Source organism: Ischnura elegans, chromosome 9, assembly GCF_921293095.1.
Source record: "Ischnura elegans chromosome 9, ioIscEleg1.1, whole genome shotgun sequence".
Lineage (NCBI taxonomy): Eukaryota > Metazoa > Arthropoda > Insecta > Odonata > Coenagrionidae > Ischnura > Ischnura elegans.
Window position 1 is genome coordinate 32,262,224 of NC_060254.1, and position 27,297 is coordinate 32,289,520.

A 27,297-nucleotide genomic window follows, 5' to 3' on the forward strand; every position below is an offset into this window, starting at 1 on the left:
TACAATCTTTAGAATTCTTTAATATATAAACATATATTTTCAGAAGTAAACATTTAAAACACATAAACAATATCTTAACCTGAAGCAAATATACAAACTCTGATTACACAAGATTATCGTTGATATTGAATGATTTTTTTCCTTCCATGATGAGAAAATGGTCCACTTTTTCATAAAAAGCAAGAAAAACGTATTAACAGTTGTACCAAAGGTGTAAAAAAGTATGCAGCAGTCAAAAACAGATGAATATAATTACACCAAAGTAAAATTTGCTTTACAGTGACCTGAAAAAAGAAATTAAAATGCTTTAGATAACTTTGCAATGGAATTTGCATTGTTATAATATAAAGCTAAATAACTCTAAAGGATATGTTCAAGATATCATATGAAAAGAGGTTATAAGATATGTTTTTTTTCAACTCAGGCTGTCACAGAATACAGTGAACTCTCAATTTTACAAAGCCGGATAACACGAAGTTTCAATAGGGTGGTTTCCTATTATTTTTTTATTACCTAAATCGAAAGATTATTACTCCTGGAGTACGTATTTCACGCTTTTAGATTTTTAAGTGACGATATCTATTTTTCGCGATTAAATGAACAGTGAAAATTTTCAAGCGCGCGAAAACGAGACGCTTAAGTATGAATGCCGGGAAATCTCTCTCCGTGTGGCATATTTCTGGTTCCCGCTGCCACCCTGTGAGGTGACCTTGAGGCGTGTTGAGCACTGATACGACGCAGGCTGCTAGCGGGTAGCTGAGTACCCTGCTGGCTTATAGTGCTTGGCTTAAATAAGGATTATTAATACCTTATCAAATGAAGAAAACTTTCCGACCTTAGCCAGTTTTAAGTGATTATTAAGACATGTTTCCCTGAGCTCTGCGCCTCATGCATGCATCGGTAACCTCAGACGACGTATAACTCCTATCTTCTCGTATAGAAACTAGGTCCCTGTGACGTCACGTGGAGTGGCATCGCATGGGCACCAATCTGGCCCTTTTCAAATGAGGATAAAAATGGACCATTGCAATTCGTCTAAACAGGTTTTTCTAAAATGAAATAATTTGTATATTATGAATACAGTAATGGTGGGTAAAGAATCGCAATCAATGCCTTTCGTTTTCTTTGATGAAGGAAACTACCCTATTGTAAAAAAAGCAAAATTGTGGCTCAAATGAGAACCCTATGCTTCCAATTGAAAGGACTGTACAGAAAGGGTCCTGTCCTGAGGGTTTTTCACTAGATTTTTACTTAAAATTCAATAGAATATACTCAAGTACCATTCGAGACACCAAAATTTGGTAAGTATGAAGTTAATATGTAATAATGTCTTATTGAATGATAGGTTAATTTTACAATATTTAATGTAGAATGATCTTGGGATGAAACTTAGTGTTTCAGATTCCTCTTAGTCATAAAAATCAGGCTAACATACCCTTTAATTAATCAACATGCTACTCAAGAACCTTCTAATAATAGAAAAGAACAGAAAATTTACTTTTCGCAACTGGCCATGATGGCATGGCGGAGCAAACCTTTTTGTTGCAGGAGCCTATATTTTTAGGCTGGGTCGTTTTACTTAGCTTGGAGACAAGATAACTTTAAGAATTTTTATTTAGGCAATAAGGTTCTATGCAGTTCAGTAAGTAATTTTTTTAGCATTGGACAAGACTCATCTTCCTTTTCACCTTTATTATTTAAGTCGTAAGTTCTTTACATATTTACTCTACCCAGAAATAATAAAATCAGTCTTGAAATCATAAAAATTAAAAGACTATAAGGTCACAGTAAATGTTTACATTACCAATGAATTCAGAAACTGGATCATTTTCCCCATCACATCTCATGGTCCCAGTGATTTCCTCATTTTCAACCATTGGCAGGAATAATTGAACAAATTCAGGACTATAAGGAGGGGCAATAGCCTCAAGAACCTAAAATTAGAATTTTAAAAATTAACATGGGGACAGTAATAACTATGTTAACTATGAACTTAAATGTAAAATTGCGGCTCCTTCGACAACTGCCATTGCCATTACAGTATTCAAAAAAGTTTCACCAACAATGTAATCACTATAGGTGAGATTGAGATCTAAAAGAAGAACACCAAAAGTACATGGGTAGGACTTGACCAGAGATTAACATATTTTGGTCACTTACAAGACGTATATGTAGTTAAATTAAAAATGACTCAAATTTTCCACAAATACTTAAATTTTATTTCATGTGCAATTTCATTACATTTTTTATTATCTTCAGACCAATTTATTTTAATGAAAATTATTTATTTTTAATGAAACTTTTACGAAACCTAGTCTGGAGTACATGCTAATTTGAAGTCAATTCTTCATAAATCCTTGGTAATGTACTTATTCAGTATTCTTAGACACCAGAATGACCTCATACTTAAGTAAGCATATATGTATTATCCCAGGTTCAAAGTATTAAATTTCTTGGCATTCAATGAATACCTAACTTGGTGATGGTTTTCCGGGTTTACACCGCGTTGATACATGTTTTGCGGACGACAGTTTCGGGCGCGTTCCAGCTCCCGTCTTCGGGTCCAAATGATAATAATCAAATGATAATAATCGGTTTATCATTAAGTTATCATTTGGACCCGAAGACGGGAGCTGGAACGCGTCCGAAACTGTCGTCTGCAAAACATGTATCAACGCGGTGTAAACCCGGAAAACCATCACCAATCAACTAACCGCAGAAGCCTCCGTAATAACACCTAACTTATCATAAGAAGGACATAGACAAAATCTCACCAAAAGACTTAGTTTTTGTTTCCTTGTTCGGTCCATTAGATATAGTCAACAGCGAGATATTGCACACTCTTTACTTTGGCCAATTCTATTCACAAATTACTAATTCCATCATCTTTTGGGGATCAACACTAGCAGCAGTAAAAGAGTTCAAACTGTACAAGAAAGTGGTTCGACTTAAGGCATTTTCTCCATGAAGTACATCATGTCACCCTTTCATAAGAGGTCTTAATATCCTTCCCATCCCATGTGTGTACATAATTATTATCCAGTTACATATTTATAAAAGCAAATTTTAAGGAGGTCACGAAAAATTTGGATTTTCATAATCATTGCAACAGGAACCATGATGCTGTGCGTCACAATTACATCAGCATTAAGGTATTTTGAATAAAAACTTATGGTCTATGTCCCAAGGGGCCATCCAAAAAGAAATTGACACAGCGACATAGCCCAAAAGTTTTTATTGAACATGACGAGTAACCGCGAAAGTTTTAACAAAGAATTACTCATTAAGGTAGGTAGAGCGGCATCGGCTGAAGTCAAGTGATGTACTTGAGTTAATATCCATTCTTATGTCTTAATATCCATCCCAACATACTAAATGGATAGTGGAAATGCATGGAAACTAGAAAATCTGTTAGGCTGCCTCCCGGCCAATCACGTGAGACCTTCCACCCGATGAAGAGTATAAAAGTTGCCAACTTTACCCTTTTGCCATCAGCCCTGAGGATGGAACACGACTCGAGTGGAGAGCAATGGAGAGAGACCACCTGGCTGGAAGCCCAAATAGCCTTCTTTGACTATATTCGCCGGGAAAGCATCAGATCTTACTTCACATTACATACCCTGGTTTTGCTTCTGTCTCTTTCCTTCACATAAACTGTATAATCATATAGAAACTGTTTTAAAGACATGGGAGCCAAAACTTGAGTAGTAATTGCGTGTGGTAAGGTGACAACCTAGGACAATGTATCCTTCACTATATGCGACCACCACGCACATGCATGTGTACCTGGTTGCCTAACCAAGGATCGATCGTACCGTCAATACCAGAATCAAAAATAAACGGCATTAGCCAACCCACGCTACATGGCTCACACTTCTAGTTCGTCAGTCGACAGCAGAAAACAAAGCTACTACATAGCAAGCAACATGTTCACTGAAGGCAGTAAGGCAAGGGTCACAGGAGCATCCTCAGATGTAGAAGCTCCACCACAAGTAATTAATTGAAAAAACCACAACAAATTTTTGGGCAAGAATTCTAGTGTACAGGCATCCCCCGAGTTACGTAAGGGATGCGTTCCGGCAGACTCTGCGTAAGTCGAAATTTACGTAAGTCGAACATTTGCATTAGTGCTCCAGAGATTTCGATCGGTGCGGTGAAATTCTCAGCGGAGAAGTTTGCGGTACCTTCTCGGTGGAGTTTCATTCAATTCACTGCGATATTCATTAACTCTTCCGCGTATTCTTACGTTATTAGATAAAAAATCAATAACATTAATATAGTCTGAGAGTTCCTCTCGAGCATTGCCAATCAAAATGCGTAATATTATTCCCCGAGTTGACCGATCGCGTGGATTCGGGAAAGTACGGATCTCAACGCTACATTACTAAACTTAATACTTAAATTGACTCATTATGTTATACTGCGAAGGGCCCAAATTTTGTATTCTCTACTTACTTATAATCATTATATCCTCTGCCTTTTATATATTACGTAGATTGATGAATCTGGCGGTTTCATTGCCACAGTAATCTTTCACGCACGCAAACATACTTTCATATTCTCACATCTCAATAAAATGATGTGAAAATATCATCATTTGAATATTTACTTCGCTGGAAACATAGAAGAGTATTTCCAATGCATGAAGCTAATTAAAAGTGAGCTTTTATTCAGCTAACTCCGTCATTAACTTGCAACAAAGTTAGTGGGGAAAAGCTTTCAATGATGCAGTATTCATTTATATTGGCACACAACATGAGAGAACGAGAAAATGCAGCTTAATAAAATCTTTGCAAAATACAATACGGCAACCCAATCGCCAGAAACGCCAGAAATACGTAAACAAGTACGCAATTAATATAGTCTGTCAACTTTTTCTTCACTTTTTCGTAGCGTTCTTTGCCAAAAATTTCAATGCCTTTACGCGGGTACTAACCAATTCCTTTCCGCAAAAATATTTCGGCTCGAACTTTGTTTTCTTTTATTTCCACAGATGGAAATGTCCAAGCTTAAGTATACAATTTTTAAATATTTGAAAGTCGGAGTTCGGGTGTGTACGCTGCGTGACAAGCTGTATCGTACAGAAGTGGGCGCAGCCACTTCCATCACTAGAACTGCTAATTTTCATGTTATTTATTGACTTGGGGTTTATAAGCGATTTTCTACAGAAATTAATGAAAATTCCTTCGAGGAATGATAAAAATGGGTTACTTTGTTTTGTTTAGCACATAAAAAACTCGATAACTATTCGAAATTTTTTCTGCCATTGAGTATACGAGCGAATATCTACTTCAACGCGCTCGCATTCGAAAATTAACGTAATCACTTGAAGTACGGTTATCACTTACGTAAGTACGGATTTACGTAAGTCGAGGCATACGTAACTCGGGGGATGCCTGTATTAGGTGCAAGTTTACTATCTGCTTCAATTTTTATCCAAATTTTTCACTTTTTTATTCATATATCCCTGACCTTAACTCAACCTCAAAAAGTTATTGGCATTTCCAGGTTCTGAAGATGCATAAACTCAGAATAATGCAGGACTGTAGGTTATATATAATTTCCTTCTTCTCCAACACAAATTTATACTTTATTTCAACATATGTGAGTGAACATGAGGGTTATTCGTCATAGGATGCCAGAGTAATGTGGTGCAATTGCATTGAAAGAGAAAAACTTACATAATTCAAGGTTTTATGTCACAAAATTAACAACTTATTTTCTTTCCTGTTCTGTTCTAACGCTGTAATTAATCAAAATGTCTTTAATCTGAAATACCCATGACTATACTGCTTAAGGCCACCAAAGTTATCACATCATTTGGAAAAATTATGAAGCTTTGTTGAGTTTACTCATAATGAAGTGCATTATTTTGGTGACTATTAAAAAGATTCTGGAAACATATGTGTACTTTTTTATAAAAAACATTAAGCAGAATTTTGACAGAAATGAGTTTTAGCCCTACTCAACTTAAAACTCAACTACCAGTTAAAAACTTGATGTTCACACAGCTCTAGTTAAATTAGAAATAATCTAAAAGTAAATTTTAAAATGTTTGGATGTATTGTAAGTGATAACAATTACTGTACACACAACCTCAATGACTTCCGTTCTAACCTTACCTCAGTCACAAAGTATCTGATGAGTGAAATGTCAGTATCACCTTTCTGCCAGCATTGCTTCACATATTTTACAACTGGGACCACACATCCTCTACTGAGCAAGTTGACCATTCGATCCAGCAGCATTTTCCTCATTTCAAGCTGGAAAAAGAAAGAACTACTAAATACAGTAAACAGTACTAAATACAGTGCAGTAAACTCCCAATTGTCTGTGCATGAGTATCACCCTCTTTCTATACTTTCAGCGATCTTCATAAGAAATGAAATTGGATGCAAAAACAACAAGATTATCGCATTTTTATGCAAGGATACACAAGGCTTCTTTATTTACATTAGAATTCCCTTCATAAAATATAATTATTTTCTTTACTTACATACTAGGTATATTTCAAGTTTACTAGGACATTTCTTCTGGTATTGCAGAAGACAATGAACGGTGGGAAAAAACTCTTGAATAATTTCAGAAGATTTCTTCAATGGATAACCAATCGGAAATTATGATAATTTTTCATTTTACAAAAGTGCTATTATTTTTCATTACAACCATACCATTATGGAGACACATACTCTCACAACTTGAAGAATAATACATTGAAATAGTGATCAAGCCCTGGTTCACAGTAATTTTTTCCACTTTAAAATATATTTTTATTGAACTTTTTACAACTCTTCAGTAGACTTCAAAAAAGTCAGAATAGCAAATATTATTGGCCTCTAATCAATATTATACCCTGGGAATGATTAACATGTTGCTTAGGCAACTTATAATGCTATACATTGCCCTAAAGATTCCTTAGAAAAGGTGGAAATAAAATCAGTGAAATATATTACAGAATGGTTTTTCATTTACTAATCACTTTCAGTGAATTAAATCAATAGGCTCATTCACCAATTTTTTAAATGGTCAATTGTGGTTGTTTGTATAATAAAGAGACCATATTTTTCCATCATAAACTCCATCAGTTTTGATAAATTTAAGGTAAAAAATACAACATACCTGCACTAAAATTTCTAGTTCATCTTGTTTTGACTCAAAAAGACAAACTAGAAGTGAAAGGACTTTTGGGTGAAGAAGGGGATGACAAGCTGCAACTTCGTCTAATAAAGCTAGATGGATTGGAGTATGTTCTGTGCATAGCTTGAAATACGATGGTTCAGTCACTGTTGACTCCACCCATCGAACCATACCAACAGACACAACAGGAAACCTGAAAGCAAAATGTTTACATGATCAGAAAATTATAATTAAGAGACTATTACATAGGGGTAAGTATTTACCATAGACTCTTTCTAATACAAACAACATATATCATGATGATGTCTTTGCTACAAAGTAAAGTCATGGTGCCAACGACTGTAAACCATGGTCTATGAAGTCATGTTCCTAATTCTGCCATTACACAGCGATTTGATGCATCCACCAATCCCAGATCCTTTGCGACATTGTGCACATTGTTCCACATACAGCCATGGATGCGTGATTTTTGGAAATGAGTGCCAATAGCTGTTTTGCAACACTTCATTTGCCAAATTATACACAAATGAACAAGTTGAGGTAAACGCACTCTTATTCTTCAGAGAAATAACATTTGAAATGACATCGAAACAACAGAAAAGCAATTAGAGGTGAATAAGAGATTTTAGGGGCTTCATTCATACCTCCAAGTATAACAAGCTCCAGCTAGCCATTGATTTTCTGGGGATCATGAGGACTTATTAAACTGAGCTTTCATTGTACAGATAATTTTGTTAGAATTCATACAGGGTGAGTGATTGAATTAGAATAGATATGTTTAAAAGTGTGGTCACAAACTATTGTACTCATTGCGATCTCCTGAAATTTTTATCCTTTCTCCCAACACAAAATTAACTCCATTGCATCCTCAGGGGTCTGAGGACTAATATGAAAATCAAATGTATAAAAGACAAATGTACCAAAGAGGAGTGATTTATTTTTGCAGTATTTAAGCAGTTTTTGATTTGAGGTATAAATTCGCAGAGGGCCTAAAGGCCGTTTTACATGGTACACGGAATTGCGCAACCTGACGTACGTGCGAAGGCGCAATCAAAATTGCGTCGTGTAAAGCCGTGAATTGCTAGAACACATGCGAGAATGCGTGGACGCGAGACGGCAAAATAGCCCATGTTCTAATTTCGTTCATGCATTCGCAAACTTCCACGCCATTTTAGAAATTAATGCAGCTCTAACCTGCGCAATTCCGTGTACCGTGTAAAACGGCCTTAATAAACAATGAAATCTAATTTCTTGCTTACATAACAGTTGCACAAAATTAGCCATGTACACACAAATCCTTGGCACAAATGAAATCACTCACCCAATGCAAAGGCACATAAATATTTATTTAGATCATTCACAAGGAAGAACAAAATATTTTATTACATACCTAATACATTGATAAAGCGTAGAGAGATCAGCTATGAGCTCAGTAGACCCTCTTGTAGAGCAACAAACCGCATGCACCTTCTCTATGGCCTGTGCAGTGGCTTTGAGTTCATCCTTCGACAAAGCAGTTCCTCTTCTACCCTGCACCCCTTTCTGCCCTAAATTATAAGAAGCATCAAATAATGAAAATAGTTTAAATGAAGAGAAGGTAGCAGAAAAATAAGAAAATGACTATGGTAATGCACACATTCTACATATTAAGCTAGTAAACTAGAACAAAGACAAGAATTATTTTCCACAAAGCTTTCAGAAAACAAGTAAATAACTTAGATGGATACAATTATCCTTATCTTGCCTCTTCATTAAAAAAAAAAAAATTGGCAAATAGTTTCTTTGATCACCCTCTCAAGTTCTGAAAATGGTACCAACAAGTCTTAAAGTATGCAACACTATCGACTAACAGGCCCCATTATAATCCTGCAATTCAGTTAAATCAATGAATTCCTCATTTTTAAAAATTGGATAACAAGAACAATTTTAAGGGTATTCTATGTAATGCGGATGAGATAGTTCAGTTTTTCAGTTCTGATTCCATTGGTTCTTGAGAATAGAATCAAACTTGAAACTGTTACTTCAAAGTAAAACATAATCAGTACCAAAATACAAAAAAAAACCTGAAAACTTTTCTTGAGCATGATTCTAATCACATACAATAAACTCCCAACAATCCAGGCTAATGACGGGGAGAGAGATCAATCAGAAAACACAATTAATCCAAACATTCACTTTAATCTCTTATAATGTCCATTGTTTATGAAAATCAAATATGTCATTGTATTTCCTCTGCCCTATTTACTACAGCAAACTATCAACGCAGGTGAGCACCCGGCTGTTACTCATGCAATCTGTACTCCCTTTGTCTCTGCTTCCACTTCCCACACTGACTTTCCACTGAACCAGTCACGTCATTAACATGCCTGAGAGCGACGAAATCTCTGGTTCCCTTGGACTGTATTCAACTGCATTCAAGGCAGAGGCAATATGTAATTGCACATTTACAAAAGAAAAAGATATTTAAAGATCTTGCATAAAATTTTCTTAATTGATGTTTGGCTATCCATTGATATATTAAAAAATAAATCAAGACTTTTTTCCTACCGCTGATTTTCTGCAATACTGGAGGAGATGTCCAAGTCAACTTGAAACATTCCTTGTTATTACGTAAAGATAATAATTACATTTAACAAATAAAATTCTCACGGAAATAATATGCCTTGCATTATTATACCGTAATCCTGCTGTTTTTGCATCCAATTTTATTTTTTAATAAGATCGCAGAAATGATTGAAGGAGATTGAAAGGCATGCACGGATAATCTATACTCGGATACTTTCTATAGTGAAATATCATAGACCAATCGCTTGTGAGATAACTTGATGCATTATTTTAGAGTGTCAATAATAACAAAATAAAAATAATTGATACATTTTTGAAAATTAGACAATGACAATGGAATGCTTGATTAAGAACCAGAACTAAGAAAAGGGAACAAAGAACCAATACCACAAATTGAGCAGTATTCATAACTGACAAAAATGTGCAACAAACCCATCCTAGACAGGAAAGCATATATGTGAATTTAAGTCATGAGATTTTTTCAGTTTTTATTTAATGGATATATGAAAATAATAAATGAGGACAGCTTTTCTATAATTACCCTTTCCTTCTTTTCCAGGTACTTCACATACACTTGCAGCATACGCAAGTAGGTACATGTATTTTGATTTATGTTCAGGATTAAGCTTCACACCAGGCTTAAAGAGAGCATCAACAAGGAGTTCTGAAATATAATAATGTATCAAATTCACCAAAAATTAAATAAATATAGCGTAAAAAGCAAAAAATGCATAGCAATATAATTCCCAACAGGGCATTTAATTATTTTATGTACAATGTTACAACGTCATTTTAAATTAAACAATAACACAACATTGCGCATCTCCTGAGGAAATCAGACATTCATCGGTCAAAACTGAAATACAGATTATTCTTATAAATTTTATCATTCTAAAAATACCAATCCCCAGGACGAGCACAGAAAATAATTATTAACCCCTCAGCGAGGCGGGCTATTTATTAAATCCCATCCCAGCCGCCAGATGAGATTTAAATGACTTCGCCTTTTTGGCATACTATCATTCAATAATTTATAATTTTCATAATATACAATCAGTATCGTTGAAAATTTTTGTAAGCTTGTGTAATACAATGCGCTACTATATAATAATTTTTCGAGCGATTTGAATAAATATTTATTGTTTTACGTATCTCCTTCTATGAACTAATGAAAACATTTTCAGTTTTGAAAGATTTAAATTTGGTTTCGAATAAGCACCGAGATCTCTAACATTCCATACATTAAAAAAAATACAATTACATGATTTATTTTAGTTATTTGGGGTTGAAAATTTCATAACAGATTGGATACTTTCGATAGGATTACCCGTTTCGCCTACTTGAAAATTTGTCACTTCGCCTATTTCTCTGACTGTGTTCTATTATCATCGTATTATTTCAAATAGGTAATCACGTGCTGATGTTTCAAACGTCAATATGTGATTATTCAAATGATTTTACCTTAGAATATCTGCTTTGTGTGACATGATTTGAAGCAATCCAAACAATCCCACTGCACATTTTTCACACCAGTACACGCAGTCTTTTCATTTCCCATATTAGGCACAAACTGCATACCTCCTTTGAGACTTTGATTTCTTCCAAGCTGCAGGAATTGTCCTTAGGAAATGTATTCCTGTGAGTCTTGGTACTAAATTGTGTAAGGAGTGACGGCCATGTCCAAACAGTCCATATAAAGCTGGATACTTCAAAAATATTACCTCAACCAATGGTATGCAAAATGATAAGTCATTTTTTTATAAGTGTTTTTCCTGTGAACAACATATGAATTTAGGACTTCGGCATTCAATAGTCTCCTAAATAACTTCATACACCACTTGTAATGGTGTTTTCTTTTATTAGGCACGAATGCAATAACAGGTCCTTGAAATTCACCCCACCAATGAATTTATGATAACCTAACACAATAACAGACTCCCGAGTCTCTTTTTTGCCTTTCAATACTATTCCCATTTCGTAGGATCCCCAATTATAAATAAAAATACCACACACAGGAAGTGCACCTGAAGAGAATTTCACCACACTGCCTGAAAGAACACCACGCAGCGTGGACGGTTCTAGTGGGCTGAAGCACGTGGTTTCAAACGGACCAAACACACTTGGGGCTCGAGGTGACGACACACAAGAAGAAGACGGAGAGAAGGCAGTGAGCTTAGAAGATACCATATCTCAAGCTAAAGTAGCTGACCCTTCTTGACGTCTCACAAGCAGAATAGGTGGCAGTTTTCAAGATAGTAAAGTTGAAGGAAGGCGTTGAGTTTTTGGACCGAATTCGTCGACATTTAAAATGGAATTTCATCGAAACATTTTAAATAATACTGAAGGCATAAAGTCCCTATGAATATTTTATTGGAGAGGAAAAACATTTCTTCAAAAGATCTTCTTGCAAAAGTAATTAGTTTTAATTTAAAATACAATATCTGGCAGAGAAAAAATATTATATGCAGTAGGTCAGGAAGCTTACTGGATACGCATGACAGCGGCATACGAAATTTAAAGCGTGCGTACTGAGTACGCATGGCGGCGTTGAGGGGTTAAATTTATTCTGAATAATTAACCATAAAACAAGAATTCACTGAATAGATTACAAATAATGAAATATAAATAGATCTCAATATTATGAATGCTTTTACAGGGTTGTGATAATATACATTTGTCCATTGCTTAATACTTGTGCCTAAGAGAAAAAATTTAACACTCCCACTGGAAATACATCAAAAATTACTAAAATTTCACTTAATGGTTTAAATAGGCCAAAACAGTTTGTTTGGAAAACTAAACTTATCACTAGCTAGCTGTTACATAAGACTTAACTAAAGAGCTAACTTTACATTCAGTGAATACTGATATACATTATTTTCTTAACATCTACTTCAGAATATAATGCAGAACTTCCCATTAAGCAGCAAAACTACTTGTTATATAGGCATTTTTAAATTGAAAAACAAACTTGATATGTTCAAACTATTTCCCACAAATCTATTAAGACCATAGTACAGACCTCTTAAAATTGAATTTGAGATATAATCAAAAAAATATATGAATTGGAGAACATGTCAATTGGAGAGCTTCAATGCCGTATGATCCAGTGAATTAATTCTAAATTGCTTACATTGATATTATAAACTCGATGAGTATTCAGCCAGGAAATCATTATTAAAGTAAAACAATAATCCAAAAATCATATAGAACAAGTTCACTCACCTAGAAATTGTGGATTTCGTATTAGATCTGTAGGAGGAGGATCTAGAGCTGAGTAGTTACGATACAGAACTGTAATGTCAGCAGGATTCAAGGTGTTACGTGACAGCATTGATGTCAAAGCTTGGCGTGCCTGAGGATATCCTGATGCTCCATTCAAGGCCATTGTAATAGGAGTCACATCATGCCGGCTAAAAAGAAAAATAGAGCTGAATATTAAATTTAAACAATGATAATAATGCAATCCATTTTCCCAACAATAAGAGAACAATACTATTTTTTGATCAAAATTAATCATACTTTTATTGATCCACAGTTAAAGTCAATATTTAAAGTATAAGTAGTATGATAAGAATAACCTACTTTGATGACTTAATATTCAATGAGACATAAAATTCTGTTGATTTACATGGGTAGATTCAACCTATGCATTTAGTCACCGAGTTAAAAATATGCTATGTGTGACAGTGTGCAATTGATGTTGAATGATTCAAGGAACTAAGTATCTGCAACAGGAGAACAAGACTGTCTGCTTACTGTTAAGTGTTGGTGGTGTAGACTGACTTAGTAAATTGAAATCCAAATTAGCGCACCCAAATTCCCAGTTAGAGCTCAATTTCCAATTATGGTGGCAATGGGATTAATTCCTCACAAGCAGTGGCGGATCTGTGTGTGACAGTGTGCTGTGGATGTTGAATGATTCGAGATGGCAGGAACTAAGTGTGTGCAACAGGACTGAACAAGAGAAACAGGACAGGAACAAGACTGTCTGCTTACTGTTAAGTGTTGGCGGTGTTGACTTACATAGTAAATTGAAATCCAAATTAGAGCATCCAAATTCCCAGCTAGAGCTCAATTCCCAATTCCGGTGGGAGTGGGGGTTTTCCTCACAAGCAGTGGCGGATCTAAGGGGCTATAGCCTTGGGTATCCAATTTACACTAGATAGAATTTTTTCGGACCTCCACTACTGCTGGTAGGTTAACCCTCACCCCCCCCCCCCCTTGTCCCTATTCTGGATCCACCACTACTTACAAGCCAAACAAGAGGTTGCGAGTTCCGAGTCCTGCCTGGGCACATTGCCCCTATACAGGACATGGATGTTCATGCACGTTTTATTGTTAACTTGATGAAAAAACTCCAATGTTAAAGGTCAATGCAGTGCTGTGTTCAGTGTTATGGTGAATAAATTAAAAAATTACTGAAGCCAACACACTACCAATACAAGGTGAAAGTGTTCTGTGCTACCTAACAGGTAATTCAATTCCCCTTTGGCAAGGGCAATCCAATAATGCATCTCACTCGGTTTTCCGTGATTGCTAAAAACTATATAACAGTTCCCAGAGTTGATTGCTTAGTGCCATTCTTAAACATAAAAACTATGAATACATTTAAATCACTCTTGTTTTTGATGGTGTTATCAGCTTTTATTTTATAATTACTTTTCTTAACTCCCATTTCCACCAGAAATGTAATATTCCAAATGTAAATGTAAATACTTTTTATTCTTTTCTATTGGTAAAGGTGTTTCTTTGTCCTACCGAAGCAATAACATCAAAAATTAAGGGTTGAAAATTATGTGCATGTTTAGCCTAAATCTGTTAAATACATATCAATAAATATAGAGAATTGAATACTTACTATTGCCTACAGTACACCCTGCTGTTCTTGCTTTTGCTTGCTGAGGGGTCTCTGCCTCCTCAAGCAACCCTCTGATGGGCCTGAGGCCTTTGCTGGTCACTCTGCCAGTTCTTACAGTTCTTTTTCTGCTGTGTTTTCTTAAAAAATCATTTTTTGTGAAATCTAAACTTGGCATGATTAACCTATAGGTGCACGCTAAGCGGGGATTTTGCCGCATTTTTCAAAAATTCGAAATAGCACGTTTACTGTGAATGGATCACTTGTGGCATACTTTATTATTCTATTTCTGTACTTTTCCCTCCACGAAGAGCATATGTTTGCGTCAATGTGACGACCAACTATTGCGTTAGATTCTTACAAAGTGAGAACGACGTAACTTTGGGCCATTTGCCGCTAGATGGCGTTCACACGATACTAAGGAACTACTGATAATCTGTCGTCACCGTGGAAACTTGGAAGCATAATCCTTTTTGCAATACTATGTTAATATGTTGTCTCGTATTTATTATATTTTTTGTAAGCATTTGCATTATCATTTCTTTACTATTATTATTTGTATAATTTATGCAAACCTCAAACCACATGTCGTAATTTAAAAATTTCGTCTACATACTCAAATATGCATAACATTTATGTAAAAATGCACTACATACACTTAACTAGTGACCGAAAAATAAGTGATGCACGTTTATTATAATGTATTATGCATTGGAGTTTGAAGACCAAGGGTCGGCACTTTTTGTTTCTACCTGCAGGAAAAGAACATAATGCTGCAAAGGCATTATATCAAGATTCAGGAATCGTAACCTCCTTATGGACATAAATTGCATTATGATTTTATAGAATTGTGAACAAATCGAGCCGGTGATGACTAATGTAGAGTATATGATATTCCAAGGTCAGTACGTATTTATCACCATGTTCAGTTCTAACGAGTGCTTCAAAAGCTTGATAATGAAGAAGGGAGGGAAGGGCAGGTAAACCACGATATGGAAAATATTTTTTTGATTTCTCACATGAAAGTTAAGGGGAGGAAGAATTTTTTTGAAGACACATTACATTCCAGCGAGAGTTAGCAGTCTGATGATAATAATATTGTTAGCCGCCCAAATAATTTCAATGTTTGTCTAGATCAACGGAAAACGGTGAAACTTTTTGGCTGAACTCTTAGATACAATTTGCAAACACCCAAACAAAAGCTAAATACATTGTTCGTATTTCACCAGGGCCAACATCATTTCCTAAGAATGCCACAACTGAACTCTAATTGTTGCCGAAAACGATTTTACTGAACGTGATTGAAAAAAATGTTGAGAATACCAACTTGTATATTGAAGGAAAACTGTTATCTCATGTGTACTCGAGAATCAGAGATTGCATCAATTACTTCTCGTATAGAAATAATATCTTTATTTGGAATTAAATACACTCTCTCTGTAAATAAAAGTTGAAAGGGAGATGCTAGAAGAGCTTTTAAAACAGATGGAACAGGCCTGATGATTTACAGAACAGCGTTCGGGATAGCAACGGGAATTCATGAATTCGAATGGGAAAATAACAGCAAAGCATTACTATTCAAGTCTTGATTTAGCCATTTATTTGCTAGAAAATGGTCTAACTTTATTAGGTACCGTGAAAAAATCCTTAAACCCACAGAGTTTCTACCCTGAAAAATTCGATAGGCTGCAACTTCATTTCTTGGTTTCCAGGATACCTGCACTCTTGTTTCGTACTGCACTAAACGAAACAAATGTGAAATTCTTTTGAAGTGCTTTCTACGTTACACTACAAAGAGAACATCGAAACGAACTGCAAAAACCTGAAATGATCCTGAACTACAACTCAACCAAGGGAGGTGTCGATTCTGTGGACCAGAAGTGTGTAAATTACTCCCCTTCAAGACGAACACGAAGGTGACCTCTATCACAATTTCTCCGGTTTATTTATATAGCTACTCTTAGCGGCCACGTGATTTCTGTAGCTAAGAGTTTTGAAAAAAATCCATCGAAGACCAAGAATGGAGTTCATGGAAGCTCTCGCATTAAGCCTTGCAGATAAACATTTCAAGTCCAGGGTGAAAAAAGGTAATCTTCCAGCAGACACATAGGCTTTTCTAGCAATGAGACTTGGGAAAATTTTTGAATTATCTGCTTCTGCATATGAACGTCAATGTAGGGCGGGTCATTGTTTTACACGTGGAAAATGTAAAAATTATAATACGGTAAATATACGAATGTTTTCAATTAATATGCAATAATCATTCCATCTGCGTCGAAAAATGTCACAAATGTCATTTCAGAGGCAGTGATGGCCAATAAGGACGAAAAAATTGGAAAATTAATTTTGCTTGTATAGTTTGTTATTTTTAAAATTTTAATTATTGCATTAACGATTTAGCATATACATTTCCTTTTTTGTGTGTGTTTTTTTGACTTTATTTCAGATTTCCTTTTGTCTAGATTGCCGTCTGCAATTCCTTTAGAAAAATTAGTCGAAGTATTTTTCAAGAAATTTGCATATAATTTTGTGATATTTTAGTTTATAAATGAATGGGAAAAATATTTTAAATGCTTTTATTTATTAGAAGTTAACCCAAATACGTTAAAATACCCTCAAATTTGAATTTATACTTGGGAAAATCAAAAATGTAAAAGTGCGGCAAAAACCCCGCTAGCGTGCACTGGCGCTATACTTGCAGGCGCGTGCACCTAAGGGTTAAATATGTAGATAGAATAGGAAGAAAGTTAAGTATTTCGACAATTTTTCCTGGGGTTTCATACAATTTTATAGGCGGTCGTTTTTTTAATCTTGTCTCATTCACAACAAACATTGTATGAATGAGTGAGTTAGTGAGTCAGTGAGTGGTCGGAAGTGGGTTTTATTGTACATATACAGATGTCATCAAGATGTTTCAAATTACTATGCATATCAACTAGAGATGTGAGAATAGTATCCTAGAATACTCGAATACCTCGAATACTAGAAAGTATTCGATATTCGAGGTCTCGAATAATTATGCTAAAGGTACGCTCTCGAATACTTCTAATTCTTTGAATTTCACGTCGTACACTGTCGCTGGTAGTTGACTCGGAAAATAAGAGAATAATAGAATCGTGTTTCACCCTTCCCTCTTTCTCCCCCACTGACCTTTTTCTGCCTACCTGCTTCGAAGTTCCCCAATTCTGACGGTCAACTGCTGCATGAGTCATCTACTAGCCCAAAAGATGTCCAACAATGACTTTCCGCAATTGGTATCACACCTTTATTGGATTGAAATATTAGTAATGTGCGCGTAATTTAAAAAAGAATATGACCAAACACGACGTATTTCTGAGTTTATTTAAGCATTTTACGCAAGAAAATAAATGTCGGAATGACAAAAATAAGACTGCAACTTAGCATTCTGGCGAGACTCCATAGGAGCAGCACAGCTTCTCGGAAGTTGATGCGGTATTTTTTTCCGAAAACATATATTAAGTTACAATATATGAGTTGTGCTATAAATCTCTATTGTTACAGTCACAGACGAAGGGCTATTTTCTCAGGATATTTGGTTTCTCCCTAATAGCAATTCGAATTCATCTTCTTATCTCATGAGAACTTCCAAAGATGGACTGAAAATAATTGAAGATAATCCGGTGGAGAAGCGCGTGTATTTTGCAAATTCCTCAGATTGTCCGCTAGCACTTTACAGCAGGAGTGGGGGTAAAGCGAGCTACCTATTGAAAATAAGAAGTTGGATGAAGCCGAGCATCAGATGGGCGTGCCGCTGAAATGGCGTTTGGTAGATAAGAATGTATACATCAGACAGAAATCCATCGTAGCAGTGTAAATGCGGAGATGGCATGCAATCATTTTTTGCGAGGTGATGCGTCCCCTTAGAATATTTGAAAGATATGTTAGTTGAATCAACTATATGCCCAATTGTTTCCATAAAATTAATATATTACATTAATCAGCTAAATTCCTCTTCGAATCCTTTAAAGGAAATCAAAATTACTCCCCAAAAATCTTGTTTCCTGCAGCATAGGCAACCGAGTCAAACATTCCCGCATTCATTGTTTAGTATTCGAGGTATTCGAATATTCGAGCAATGATTTAATATTCGAATTCGATATTCGAGTTAGAAAAATCTGCTATTCGACCCATCTCTGATGTCAACTTATTGTCCAGAATACGGGAAAATATGGGTCAGTTGATTATTAGGGAAAATTATAGCAGTTTACTGTGTTTCTTTCGATCTTATCCCATTAATGCTGTAGATCAATGTTTGTTACCAGGTATTAGTTTATTTTATATTTAGCACAAGTAGTGTATTTAACTCTCTATATTTGTTGGTATTTAATAGATTTAGGCTAACCATGCACATAATTTTGAACCCTTAATTTTTGATGTTATTGCTTCGGTAGGACAAAGAAACACCTTCACCAATAGAAAAGAATAAAAATTATTTACATTTTATATTTATATTTGGAATATTACATTTCTGGTGGAAATGGGAGTTAAGTAAAGTAATTATAAAATAAAAGCTGATAACACTGTCAAAAACAAGAGTGATTTAAATGTATTCATAGTTTTTATGTTCCAAAAAATATGGGCTGGCCTGGTGTCCAGCCAATCAAAGCAGAAAAATCTATGCATAATTCTAGGTTTTCCAAGGGAATTTTACAAAATCCCAGGTTTATCTGACGTGACTAAAAATTCACGCACAATTCCAGATTTTCCCAGGACACCCTGAACAGGTATGGAATTGATATTGTGACCAAAAAGTCGACAAGTTCACTCTTATACAAAACTAACTAATATGTAGACCAGAAAATTAACCCTTAGCCGGTGACGTGCGGTCTGAGAGACTGCTGCGTTTCTAAAATTATGAATATTTTCAAAATTAAGATTTCAAAATATCTATAATTCTCGTTAGCTTCATATTTATGCATAACAAGGACATCCCACTCTTAAAATTTAACGTTCCTTTTATTAATTTCTGTAAATTTGCAATTGAACTCGATAAGTCTGTGAGACCGCACGTCACTTACTAAGAATGCATCAAGAAAAGGAAGAAGCGGGATAAATTTCATGGCTACTTACTTTACATGGCCTTCCAACTTTAACATTTAAGGCCTTTTTTGAATCTGGCAAAATATTGATAAATAAATATAATAATTATAACTCAAGTGTTTTTGGCATCAGTTTTTTGATCCTGCTTCAAATCACAATTTTTTATGACAAATTGGTTCTTATTGGGAGTGTAAAAATTTTAATATGAGTCATAAAATAGTTACGCATTCAAAGAAAAATTAAACAAAACAATAAAAATGGCGTAGCAATATTTTATGAATTTTTGATTTAATGTGGTCTCCCAGACCGCACGTCACTGGTAGTGTAACAAGAATTGCACGTCACTGGTTAAGGGTTAAAATATGTTATATCATTCTCAGTATCCAGTAAATTTGCATGGGAATTTCCTAAAAATACCAGGCCACCTCCAAGAAAGTTCAGCCTCTGCTTAGGTATCAAGGGTTTAACCTTGGGATATTTTAGTCATTTTGTTTTACAAAATGCAGTTGAATAGTAGGCGCCATCACGGGAATACACATTAAATATTAGAAGAACATCTCATCATCATGGAATCACCACTAATAAAATTCATTATTCACATTTTGAGTTAAAACATTGAACACTCACTTTTTCTGGGCACACCGAGTGATCTCCTGGGATAGTCTTTTCATATTTGACCCGCCTTTACTTTCTTGGGCAAGAACTTGTAACAACACTTGACTATAAACATAAGTATGTTGTCCATGGCACACCATTTTCTGAAATGCAAATAATACAATGTTCACTCATCCACATTACATATTATTACTGTGAGAAAAGAATTTGATAATTCCTGATGATTTTTGGGAACATATCTCCTTTTGATTTTTCCCATGCATTAAATTGTGCTGATGTACTAAAACAGCCAACATGATTCATGTATCCTAAAATTAAAAGAGATATAAACATAGCATAGCTTACCACCACAATAAAAGTATTACTTATCAGTAGGGCTGATCGGATCGGATACCTCGGATCCAAATATCCGTGGATATTGCCCTTGATGGGATACTTTGAGTCCAAATTTGCTGAAGGCATCAGATTTGGATCCGAAATTTTAAATTTATGCTTCAGTGAATGCAGCATACAATACGAGGGAGTGGAAAGAGTTCTGATCCTACCTTGCATTCACCGTTGAACTGCGATGCTTGTCCTACTCATGAACCATTGCAAACAACTAACTTTCTGTAGGATACATTACAATTATGATCAACTTTATACAATCCCCAGGGAAGCAATTGATACGTATTCAAATTTTGAATCACTTCATCCAGACTTTTCCCTTATGGAACAACCAATTTCACAGACAAATCAGGTCGCCATTTTTAGGGGCATTTAAATTCAGTTACAATGATACATACAGCACATTCTTGAATGCTTGTTTGCCAGTCGTCTCCACTTTGAAGGAAACCAGTGATAGCAGTCTTCAGAACCCTTGAAAATACTTCTATTTGCTGAGCTGCAGTTGATATGCTAGTAATTTCACCTTGGAAGCCAGCATCTGAGATAAGCTGAAATTAGAGGTCAAAAATGTCCATGACTGCATAAGTTATCATAGATCAACTTAAAAAATAACTGAGGAAGTTAAAACCATATAAAGCCACTTCAAATCCATAAACATATCTATGTTGAAATTCAAAAATAATTAACAGATTTCAAAGTTTAAAATGGATTGCGGACACCCTGCATTACACATATGACATCAAGCAATATTAAATATCTACAGTGCTGTATTTGGGCCGGTACGGCGTACCCCCTAAAATCCAAACTTGTCATTAGCGTACTGGTTAAAATACCTTAATGAGCGGATGTATAATACATGTTCAGCTGTTGGAATTTTTGGTGAGTAAGTACCGCCTAAATTCTTTTCCAAATACATCACTGAATATCTACATAATATCATAATGGGTTGGAATCAATAATAGGACTAGAAAAAAAATTTCAAAATAACATCTAACTAAAAATACCAATTAAGAAAATCAACTTATGTACATTTGAACTATCATTTCCAAAAGTCTGTGCACCTATGCTATACTCATTGGTTGAATAAATGGGGCAAGTTTCTGGAGACAGCTAAATGGTTGGCATACAATACACAAGAACTGCAGCCTTTGCTGAAAGAGCTTTACATCACTGATGATGAGGATGTACCTGGGCTAGAAAACCTGGAGTCAAAAAGAAGGGTATTGAGCCCCAATGGACAGAATGTGGAGCTTAGGAACCACACTTACACCTTTGCACTGAAAGGAGTTAAAACATTTGAGTTCCCAGTCCTGACTATAGCTCTTCCTCCCTCTCTAGAATCAGATGTAAAGCTACCTTTATCCAGAGAAAACTAGTTGGCGCTGGAGACAGGAAAAATCATATGTGATAATTGAGAAATGGTTCAATTCAGATTCTAATCTAGATGAATGCAGACTTTTTAAAATACATCTTCGTAATTATTTGATGAATGCATAAGCATTAAGCCGTGTCCCAACTCGTTAGCCATTAGGCATCATGTATTTAGCCAGCCAGATTCTGGGCAGCCAACCACAAGGGAGCATGAATTGGGACATCCTTACGCAGGTGCTGCCATCTACTGGGCACTAGGCTAATGCAAAACAAGAGATAATCGGAATGATTTGAACAAATGATGAACAAAACCCACCCTAAATTGTTAAAATGTGATTTTGAGAGGAGAAGAGTATTTAATCATAATTTTAGTATCTCAGACAACCTTTTTGTGATGGTAAAGTAGGGGTATACTTTCAAATTCGTATTTTTAGTTCCGTATGGTTTTGTTAAAGAGGTTTTAGCTAAGTTTGTGGCGAAATGTTAACGTATATCCCTTTTAATTGGTTTGTAATATTTCAATCGTCTCTCAACCAAGTACTTTTTTGAATTCCTTATATTTTAGCAATTTAATTTTTAGTTTTGTATTATTAGAACAGGTCTATTTAGTCTATTCAAACGGTCACCGTCTGGCTTGGGATTTATTTTCAAAATTTATTTAAAGTATGGTTTACGTACATAAATCAGGTTTCGGTATCATCTTTTAATCACTATAGATTTTAATTTTTGTTACTTATTCCGATTCCAATTTCGGGACTTTGTCCAATAACATATAATAATAATTGTTTATTCTTACGGGTGTTAACCTAATGTACAAAAAGTGTTAAATAAGAATTTAGACATAGTGTTACATAATTAAGAATATATTAGAAGCATATAAACATCAATAAGCATTATTTAACACGTTAGAAAAGTAAACGGTAGCAAAAGATAACATGTGATCGGTATAAAAAGTTATAAAATAACATATACATACACAAGAAGCATATAAACATTAATTAGCATTAAAATTAACGCCGCCTTCTCTTTAACTAATTTCTCCGTAATTCTTACACTTCCATTAACGCAATTTCATTATTATAAACAAAATAAAAATTAATAATTATTCGAACAATTCTCAAAATATCAACACTACTTGCAAACAAGTACTATCCCTTGTTGACAGCCATGATGCCCTTTCTCTGATTTCTTCCTGAAGACGCTTTGCACGCTTTGAATCATGGGAAAAGTGGGGAGAAGGATGCACTCCTCGATGCCTAAATCTGGCGGCCGCGTTAGCTGCCTAAATTCCCTCCCTTATGCTGGCTAACGAGTTGGGACATCCTTCCAAGATGGCGTCATGGCTAAATCCTGGAATTGGCATAGCCAAATGGCCAATTGGGACACGGCTTTAATGCTTTTATTCCCCGCATCAATATGTTTTCATTTTTTTTTCCATCTCTTACTTTCTTGAATAACACACGAGCATTCATAAGCTGAATTCTACTAATCAACATAATTCTCGCAAGTGTCCATAAGAGTAATTGCCTGATTTTTAAATGTTAAAATCTAACATACATAGAGATAATTCCAACAATGTTACCACATTATTCTTAGCAGTTTAAACATTAAAACTAGCAGTGGTTGCATCTATTTTGGAAGAAGAGCCATCATGTGTATCTTTTTTTTGTGAAATACCAGTTCATGGTGTAACAACTAATTCTGAGTTATTGTTGGTGACGGCGTGGAAGAGAGAATGGGTAGTATGGTTGTGAAAATAGTGATAAGTGAGTGTGCGCATTGTTGCCCCCGATGTTTTCGCCAAAAGAACTGATAAAAGTGTTTAATAAGTATGTTAACCCTACTTGTGAAGTTTACAAGGAAATTAAAATGTTACAATGGCATATTTCTCTAAAAAAACTGAAATCCTACTATTCATCATTCTCATTGCTGGATTCAGAATGAAACTATGTCACAGCGAAACTTATTTTTTATATAATTCATTTGACCAGGAGATGTAGAATTGTTTTTCCCTTGGTTTACCAGCTCGTCAAACAAATATTAAAAATGGAAAATGTTTGCTTTGTGCACTGTAAACAATAACCAAGTCTTCACTCGCTATTCTATACATCAGCATCTGCAGTCAAGAAGAAGAAGACAATAAAAAATCAAGATTTCATACCTTTATAGTAAAATTGAGCATTAAGCAATCCGGGTACTCTTCAGCTAATCTGTAGATGAGAGATCTCCATGTTGGATGTTCAATCATTTCTGTAAGCCAACCTGGGGTCTGAAAATTTCAAGGCAAAGTTAATTAATAACCCCAAAATCAAGTAAGAAAACACCATGTTCAATTTTGAAGTTAAGAGCTAAAGTGATGAAAATATAAAGACATTAAAATACCACGCTGGACCAACCCATTGGTCGGATGATCTGGCAAGTGACAATTCAAGCGAAAACTATGACAACTTTCTAAGACATATAGTAATATTATTACTTTATTATGAAATTCTGCTCACTTCCGATTGAGTATCCCAAAACCAAGAATGTATTCATTTCAAATGAATAACCCCAGGAATCTATATAATAAAAATAATATTTTATTCACCTGTTTGGCCATACATAAGGTAGACTAGGCTTTGTCATAATAAGCTATTCTAATTACAACTTATTTATTTCTTATCATCAACCCGAAATCAGCTCATTTAAGGCCTTTAACATCAGAGGAAACAACATGAAACGACCATCAGACACAACCATTCTCTGGGTAGGGGCAACCTACCCAGGCAGGACTCAAACCCACAACCTTCGGTTTGGCAGGCGAGGACTTAACCCCACCGTCACCGACGACTACTCCTTTACAGTGCAACAATTCAAAATTCACATTCCATAGGTTTTATATCTTCACATTGGCAAATTTAAACATTTAAAGGGGCTAGCAGGTTAAGATGGTGAAAAGTGTCCCCAGATGTTTTGAAAAATAAAAAATATACACTTGAAGTACATAAAAAATTATATGTTTCCCTAATGTTTCAGGCCCTAACAATGGAAATTAACCCCAAAAATTAATAAAACTCGATTTTTCGTTTTTTAACCATATCTCCAGTTTTTATTTTTATCAAATCGTTATATTAATTTTAAAATGTATATATTATTACCTTCAACCATTCTGATATTTTACAAAAATTTTTGACCGAAAACTAAACTTTTACATAAGTTTGAAATTTTCAAAATTAAATTGAAAATTTTAGGAAACAATAGACATGCCGAAAAAATATATGTTGTTACCCCTACATCAAAGTATAATCCTAATTTTTTCAGATTTTTAAAATTGGTGGAACACTGTCAAAAACTCGCATAACTGCTTTGCGCCAGTTACATAAATGTATTCCAGGAGTATATTGAATTTGATTGTTTCCTAAAATTTTTAGGAGAGATTTCATATTTTATGAACTATAGCTCTCAAACAACAACAATGATCCAAGGGCTCATGGTATGGCAATTTAAATATTAATCAACTTCATACCCAGAATTTTTTAGAAAGATTTTATAATGCTAAATGACAATCACTAAAGAACCTGCATGAAGCCAAATTGACGGACTTCAATACAAAGATTTAATAATCACAAATCTAAGATTCATAGAAACTTTTCGTAAAAAATTATGTTTACTTCAGCAATATAACTATTATTAGCATTATTTCAAGAATAACGGTAGGAAACATGACCTACTTCCTACCTGTCTTAAAACCTGCTTCATGACCTAAGATTCCTCATTGACGTACCACCTACCTGTTTCCACCACTTCAGCAAGTCAAGATATTCTTTGGCATATAGTTTACTCATAATTTTCATGAAGAAGACAACAATGATGTCATGAATTTTAGCCCAAAAGTAAATTATTTTTGACATAGCGTTTTAAAATAAATATGTGATCATGGAAAAGTAAAAGGAAATGTCCCATAAGTAACATTAAAGAAAATTTGGAGTCAATTACAGAGGCACATACCAAGCAGAATACATAAAGGATATATTATTAAACTAGCCACTCATAATAGAAAAAGAAGGAACAGCAAAAGAATGATACAATATAAGATTACATAAGAACACTTTGAAGATTGATATATACTTGATGTCAAAGCCTTTACATTTCATTTACTCTAAATGCCAATAAAAACAGAGACAACATGAAGAACCATAACAATATAATAAATTACACACCTCTCCCTCCTCTGAGAAGATGGTATCAGCCTTCTTAGGATCAAATGTTTTCAAAATCATGTCTTTCAAATGATTTTCAACCATAGCCTGGACGTCGGTCACTTTCACTCCTGTTCAAAACAAATCATAAATGAAGATGCGTAGTTGAAAGCTGTGATCCGATTATGATTGATGAAAGACTTACCACCAAGAATGAGCCACTCTGCTAGAAGATTGGCCATCTGCGCAACTGCGGTGTAGTTTTGAGAGAGAAGTTCTATAACTTGTTCAGGATTCCCTCCAGCTTGGAAATACCTGAATAATGCGAGATTTGATGCATCAAACTTGACCAAAATCCAAACATACAATGTTGAAACCAGATCAAAAGGAAGGGCGGTTCAATGTAACACTCGGTCCCACATTCATAATTAAGAGCCGTTTCAAAGGCAATCCGGAGACCATTTTTTATGAGCTTGGGAAAAGGCTGGAGGTTGGACAAGTTATCCATTCTTTAACGACAAGGATTAGATGCAGCAGACTAAACGCTTAATAATACCTTTTTAACTGAGCAAATATTCCAGGTTCCATTATGTAGTCTGGCGTGCTGAATTTATGCAAACATTCCTTCAAGACTTCTTGGGGATTTTCATTGGACTCTTCTCCTCCATCGGACTAAAAGAAAATAAATCCACTATTAATAACTACATTAATTTTTCGTGAAGACAAAAAATGAATTAACCTACATCTCCATCCATCGCATCTCCATCCCATCCTTTATCGTCGTACTCCTCCATTGCAGATCAATCAGTAGAAGGCTAAAAACTGAAATAAGGCACTATAACTCTTCACGCATAAAACAACATATGTTTCCACATAAAAACCAACAACAACCGAGAGATCTAAATGAAAACCTTTTCAAATTGCAACTCAGGTTGGGCACAGTATCAACACAGAAATGAAATAAAGAGTATTTGCAAAATAAAAGCATCTTCAAAACTGTAAACACATACGTACTATTGTTTATTAAAACAAAATGTGGCAATCACAATAATAGAGTCCTGAAATTCCAAGCAGATAGTTTTCCCTTCATCAAAAATGGAATCATTTCTCCGACTAATGCTGCAC

At 35.0% G+C, this 27,297-nt stretch overlaps 1 protein-coding gene across 2 annotated transcripts; it reads right to left on the reverse strand.

Moving 5' to 3' along the window:
- Positions 1 to 27,278, reverse strand: LOC124165981 (negative elongation factor D). 2 transcript variants are annotated; one of them, XM_046543543.1, is made up of 15 exons: positions 27,187 to 27,278; positions 26,916 to 26,994; positions 26,729 to 26,844; positions 26,378 to 26,487; positions 26,194 to 26,303; positions 24,156 to 24,263; positions 21,022 to 21,171; positions 20,249 to 20,379; positions 12,928 to 13,115; positions 10,244 to 10,366; positions 8,528 to 8,684; positions 7,120 to 7,330; positions 6,123 to 6,263; positions 1,805 to 1,934; positions 1 to 284 (listed from the first exon to the last, which is right to left on the reverse strand). In XM_046543543.1, the coding sequence occupies exons 2-15, from the start codon at positions 26,964 to 26,966 to the stop codon at positions 253 to 255; spliced, it is 1,758 nt and encodes a 585-aa protein (XP_046399499.1). In that variant the 5' UTR covers positions 26,967 to 26,994; positions 27,187 to 27,278; the 3' UTR covers positions 1 to 252. The 2 variants fall into 2 exon arrangements, with proteins under 2 accessions (XP_046399499.1, XP_046399500.1); XM_046543544.1 differs by lacking the exon at positions 27,187 to 27,278 and adding an exon at positions 27,084 to 27,102.
- Between the last annotated feature and the right edge of the window lie 19 nt (positions 27,279 to 27,297).